This window comes from Trichomycterus rosablanca, chromosome 23 (genome assembly GCF_030014385.1).
Source record: "Trichomycterus rosablanca isolate fTriRos1 chromosome 23, fTriRos1.hap1, whole genome shotgun sequence".
NCBI lineage: Eukaryota > Metazoa > Chordata > Actinopteri > Siluriformes > Trichomycteridae > Trichomycterus > Trichomycterus rosablanca.
The window spans coordinates 19,576,800-19,583,317 of record NC_086010.1 but is presented as its reverse complement, the minus strand read 5'-3'; the positions used below and the strand labels follow the sequence as shown (position 1 = coordinate 19,583,317).

Here is a 6,518-nt window from a genome sequence, read left to right as displayed (position 1 = left end):
GTGGCGGTGGTGGAGGGCGTGGTGGGACTCGTGTTGTTGCTGGTCATGTAGGGCGACGTGTAGGGGCTGCTGTTGTAATACTGAGTGTACTGACCCTGTCCGAACGTCGGGTATGATGGGTAATCCTGCACACACACACACACACACACACACACACACACACACACACACACTGTGTAACACGAGACGGGATTGAAACACTCCACAAACATGGCTACTTCCTCACACAGATTCCAAACTTCATAAACGTGAACACATGTCTCCTGTGCTACATCTGGACAGAGATCTGGCTTCTCTCTCCTCTGTAATCCAGATGTGGAGAAGAGCAGTGAGATAATCTCTGTACAGAACACTCCAGACTGATTCCTGTCATGTGCAGCAGATTTAAGTCTACAGATGTTTTACTGAGGGCTTCCAGAAATCCACTTCGTTTACTCACGATGATGCCAAACGCCAAGGGAGGTATCGGCATGTGCATTATTAAAAAAGACTGAGCACTGGCAAAAATACCACTACACAACCATCATCTAACTTCAGTCCTGGACGAACGGCCAAATACGTTTGGTTTCTGACGTTTATTACTGTAGTTTAGCATCATCAGACGTCATATTGTGGAAATTTCACTGTAATTCAGCCACCCAAACATCCAGCACCTCTGAAGGGCTTTCCACCAGATTTCGGAACACTAGCGCAGGGATTCACTTCCAGAGTGCACTACTGACGCTGAGCACTGGTGACACTGGTGGTGACTTCCCAAATGTTCTGGATGGGTTTATACTAGGGCTGTCGTTAATCGTGTTAATTAACGCGATTAACGAGTTAAAATTTTAATCACGATTAAAAAAATTAATCAAGATTAAAAATTTTAATCGAACTATTTTTATTTGGCACATACATGTGTGTCTCTGTGGTAATGAACTGTATTTCAGATGAATTAGGATGTAAAGCGCATCAACTGTCCGATGATAAACTACTTTTAGCGGTTTTCACTTTTTTTACGTGTTTATGAAACCACGCGATCTCTGTAACGAGCATCTCCATTGGCTGCTAGAGCTGTCCATCAAAACCGTGTAGCTCCGCCTCCTCCCCCTCCGGTGAGAAGTGAAACTGTGTGTGATGTTTCATCTCTACAGTTTATTCAGGTTATTCTATCACATGGTTATAAACATGATTTATATTTGTGATGTTTGTAGTTTTCTAAAAACACATTCGTATCTGATATTTATATGGACTAAGCGTTTACATGGACTGTTTTAATTAACACTTGTTTTATATAGCTACAGTCAATTACTTATAGATAATGTTTGCTAACTTGACTGTTTCAGGTATTTATAGGTGTTTAAATGGTAATGTAGAAGAGTATTTCCCAGTATTCTTTCTGCACAAACACAGTATTAAAGGGTTTTCTTAATAGATCCAGGGTCATGAACAGGAAAAGATCCTCACTCTTGTCAGATAATGTGCTTTCTAAAATGAATTTAGATGTAATAATTCTATCATATTTTATGAATGTTTTATTGGTAAACACGTTCTTGCAATAACAATGTGCATAACTGTTCAAATTTTGCTTAATTATTAGTTTGCGATTAATTGAGATGAATACATATATTTATAAAACGGATAGTTCCGGTCCTAAAATCTGATTGGCTGAGCCGCGTTCGAAGCCGTTGTAAAATCCCCGATAAACGCACACCTAGGACCACCTCACATCATTCCATATTAATACGCCACTGAATACAAAAGTTAATGTTATTTTCGCCCTCATGTTGCCTAGCAACACTGTTAATCGAACTATTTTGCGTCGCGGAAGAATGCTTTATTGTAAGTTTATACACGATAAATACATTTATGAATTAAACATTGTTGTATTTATTATATTTTATGTTGACCGCCGTTTTATAAAAGCAATAAGCCACTCGAGACCGTGCGTTACTGTTATGATTTTAGCACGGGGAAAGAAGTTTTAGGTTCTCCGCTTCACGTCGTTCCCCGTGCTAAAATCACAGTAATGCACGACCTCTCGTGGCTTATTGCTTTCATTAGGGCTGTCACACGGTTAAAAATTTTAATCGAGATTAATCGCGATTAATTTTGTTCTTTAATCGTGATTAATCTCGATTAAAAAATTTATCGTGTGACAGCCCTAGTTTATTCCACTTCAGCTGCGCTTCAGGTCACATGACACCACGTAAATCTTCTGAGGAACAATACCTGCGCCCACGTTGCTTCCGGAGGCAGTTTGGAAAGGTTTGGAAGTAGTGAGTGAGTGCTGTGACCTGAAACACTCTCGGTGTTAAACGTGCTGGTCGTTAAAAGACCCGTCGTCCCATATGTGGACATGCTGTAGATATTACAGGTAACAGTAGAAGATAAAGACAGGAGAGTGCATCACGGCTCCTGTGGTGCTGGTATCACGTTGCTAATATTACCGCTGTGGAAAGCTTTACGTATGCTAACATGCTATAGCATCATACAGTATGAGCCTGAACCTGAAGGAAATGAGAGCACGCTGCATGAGACGGTACGAGAGATTGCATCTGTACAGATGTTTTATAAAGGCTTCCAGAAATGTGGACTCCAGCTACCTGCTGTGTGTTATTGAATCCAGTGGAGTTGGTGAGCGAGTTGCTTCCTGTGTAGAGTCCTGACGTCGTGGTGAAGCTTCCTCCTGCAACAGCAACAAACATCTCACGTAAACACTCGCTGTACTCACTGTAGACTATTGTACACACACATGGACTTCATTCATTCATTCATATTAAAGAAGAGCTTCAGGTGAGGGCTGAAATAAACAGGAGGAGATAAGAGCAGGGAACGACACGACACTGATTGATCAGAGATCTGATCAGTGCTGGGGGGTTAAATGATGGCAGGAAGGGGGGGGGGGGCAGGGGTGATGGAGAAGGATGAGGCTGGGCGGCTTCATCCATTATCACCTCCACAACAGAGGAAACAGTGGCGCTGTTGTGTGTAAACTACTGATGAGCTGATGAATACACGACTCTGTCCTCACAGTCTAACTACCATCCGATCTGATCTCCTCACAGTCTAACTACCATCCGATCTGATCTCCTCACAGTCTAACTACCATCCGATCTGATCTCCTCACAGTCTAACTACCATCCGATCTCATCTCCTCACAGTCTAACTACCATCCGATCTCATCTCCTCACAGTCTAACTACCATCCGATCTCATCTCCTCACAGTCTAACTACCATCCGATCTGATCTCCTCACAGTCTAACTACCATCCGATCTCATCTCCTCACAGTCTAACTACCATCCGATCTCATCTCCTCACAGTCTAACTACCATCCGATCTCATCTCCTCACAGTCTAACTACCATCCGATCTGATCTCCTCACAGTCTAACTACCATCCGATCTCATCTCCTCACAGTCTAACTACCATCCGATCTCATCTCCTCACAGTCTAACTACCATCCGATCTGATCTCCTCACAGTCTAACTACCATCCGATCTCATCTCCTCACAGTCTAACTACCATCCGATCTGATCTCCTCACAGTCTAACTACCATCCGATCTCATCTCCTCACAGTCTAACTACCATCCGATCTGATCTCCTCACAGTCTAACTACCATCCGATCTCATCTCCTCACAGTCTAACTACCATCCGATCTCATCTCCTCACAGTCTAACTACCATCCGATCTGATCTCCTCACAGTCTAACTACCATCCGATCTCATCTCCTCACAGTCTAACTACCATCCGATCTGATCTCCTCACAGTCTAACTACCATCCGATCTCATCTCCTCACAGTCTAACTACCATCCGATCTCATCTCCTCACAGTCTAACTACCATCCGATCTGATCTCCTCACAGTCTAACTACCATCCGATCTCATCTCCTCACAGTCTAACTACCATCCGATCTCATCTCCTCACAGTCTAACTACCATCCGATCTCATCTCCTCACAGTCTAACTACCATCCGATCTGATCTCCTCACAGTCTAACTACCATCCGATCTCATCTCCTCACAGTCTAACTACCATCCGATCTCATCTCCTCACAGTCTAACTACCATCCGATCTCATCTCCTCACAGTCTAACTACCATCCGATCTGATCTCCTCACAGTCTAACTACCATCCGATCTCATCTCCTCACAGTCTAACTACCATCCGATCTCATCTCCTCACAGTCTAACTACCATCCGATCTCATCTCCTCACAGTCTAACTACCATCCGATCTGATCTCCTCACAGTCTAACTACCATCCGATCTCATCTCCTCACAGTCTAACTACCATCCGATCTCATCTCCTCACAGTCTAACTACCATCCCATCTCATCTCCTCCAGTCTAACTACCATCCGATCTGATCTCCTCACAGTCTAACTACCATCCGATCTCATCTCCTCCAGTCTAACTACCATCCGATCTGATCTCCTCACAGTCTAACTACCATCCGATCTCATCTCCTCCAGTCTAACTACCATCCGATCTGATCTCCTCACAGTCTAACTACCATCCGATCTCATCTCCTCACAGTCTAACTACCATCCGATCTGATCTCCTCACAGTCTAACTACCATCCGATCTCATCTCCTCACAGTCTAACTACCATCCGATCTCATCTCCTCACAGTCTAACTACCATCCCATCTCATCTCCTCCAGTCTAACTACCATCCGATCTCATCTCCTCACAGTCTAACTACCATCCGATCTCATCTCCTCACAGTCTAACTACCATCCGATCTCATCTCCTCACAGTCTAACTACCATCCGATCTGATCTCCTCACAGTCTAACTACCATCCGATCTCATCTCCTCACAGTCTAACTACCATCCGATCTCATCTCCTCACAGTCTAACTACCATCCGATCTCATCTCCTCACAGTCTAACTACCATCCGATCTGATCTCCTCACAGTCTAACTACCATCCGATCTCATCTCCTCACAGTCTAACTACCATCCGATCTCATCTCCTCACAGTCTAACTACCATCCGATCTGATCTCCTCACAGTCTAACTACCATCCGATCTCATCTCCTCACAGTCTAACTACCATCCGATCTGATCTCCTCACAGTCTAACTACCATCCGATCTCATCTCCTCACAGTCTAACTACCATCCGATCTCATCTCCTCACAGTCTAACTACCATCCGATCTGATCTCCTCACAGTCTAACTACCATCCGATCTCATCTCCTCACAGTCTAACTACCATCCGATCTCATCTCCTCACAGTCTAACTACCATCCGATCTCATCTCCTCACAGTCTAACTACCATCCGATCTGATCTCCTCACAGTCTAACTACCATCCGATCTCATCTCCTCACAGTCTAACTACCATCCGATCTCATCTCCTCACAGTCTAACTACCATCCGATCTCATCTCCTCACAGTCTAACTACCATCCGATCTGATCTCCTCACAGTCTAACTACCATCCGATCTCATCTCCTCACAGTCTAACTACCATCCGATCTCATCTCCTCACAGTCTAACTACCATCCGATCTCATCTCCTCACAGTCTAACTACCATCCGATCTGATCTCCTCACAGTCTAACTACCATCCGATCTCATCTCCTCACAGTCTAACTACCATCCGATCTCATCTCCTCACAGTCTAACTACCATCCCATCTCATCTCCTCCAGTCTAACTACCATCCGATCTGATCTCCTCACAGTCTAACTACCATCCGATCTCATCTCCTCCAGTCTAACTACCATCCGATCTGATCTCCTCACAGTCTAACTACCATCCGATCTCATCTCCTCCAGTCTAACTACCATCCGATCTGATCTCCTCACAGTCTAACTACCATCCGATCTCATCTCCTCACAGTCTAACTACCATCCGATCTGATCTCCTCACAGTCTAACTACCATCCGATCTCATCTCCTCACAGTCTAACTACCATCCCATCTCATCTCCTCCAGTCTAACTACCATCCGATCTCATCTCCTCCAGTCTAACTACCATCCGATCTCATCTCCTCCAGTCTAACTACCATCCGATCTGATCTCCTCCAGTCTAACTACCATCCGATCTCATCTCCTCCAGTCTAACTACCATCCGATCTGATCTCCTCACAGTCTAACTACCATCCGATCTCATCTCCTCACAGTCTAACTACCATCCCATCTCATCTCCTCCAGTCTAACTACCATCCGATCTGATCTCCTCACAGTCTAACTACCATCCGATCTCATCTCCTCCAGTCTAACTACCATCCGATCTGATCTCCTCACAGTCTAACTACCATCCGATCTCATCTCCTCACAGTCTAACTACCATCCCATCTCATCTCCTCCAGTCTAACTACCATCCGATCTGATCTCCTCACAGTCTAACTACCATCCGATCTCATCTCCTCCAGTCTAACTACCATCCGATCTGATCTCCTCACAGTCTAACTACCATCCGATCTCATCTCCTCACAGTCTAACTACCATCCGATCTGATCTCCTCACAGTCTAACTACCATCCGATCTCATCTCCTCACAGTCTAACTACCATCCCATCTCATCTCCTCCAG

The 6,518-nt window shown here is 44.6% G+C and overlaps 1 protein-coding gene across 8 annotated transcripts in view; it reads right to left on the bottom strand.

Moving 5' to 3' along the window:
• Positions 1 to 6,518, bottom strand: part of eya1 (EYA transcriptional coactivator and phosphatase 1) — a 54,566-nt gene that overhangs the window by 22,226 nt on the left and 25,822 nt on the right. For all 8 annotated transcript variants that reach the window (XM_062985274.1, XM_062985279.1, XM_062985277.1 and 5 more), the window contains 2 exons: positions 2,586 to 2,668; positions 1 to 125 (listed from right to left, as the gene is read on the bottom strand). The exon at positions 1 to 125 is cut by the window's left edge and continues 62 nt beyond it. In XM_062985274.1, the coding sequence (XP_062841344.1) occupies positions 1 to 125; positions 2,586 to 2,668 (208 nt within the window). The remainder of the gene's footprint in view (positions 126 to 2,585; positions 2,669 to 6,518) is intronic.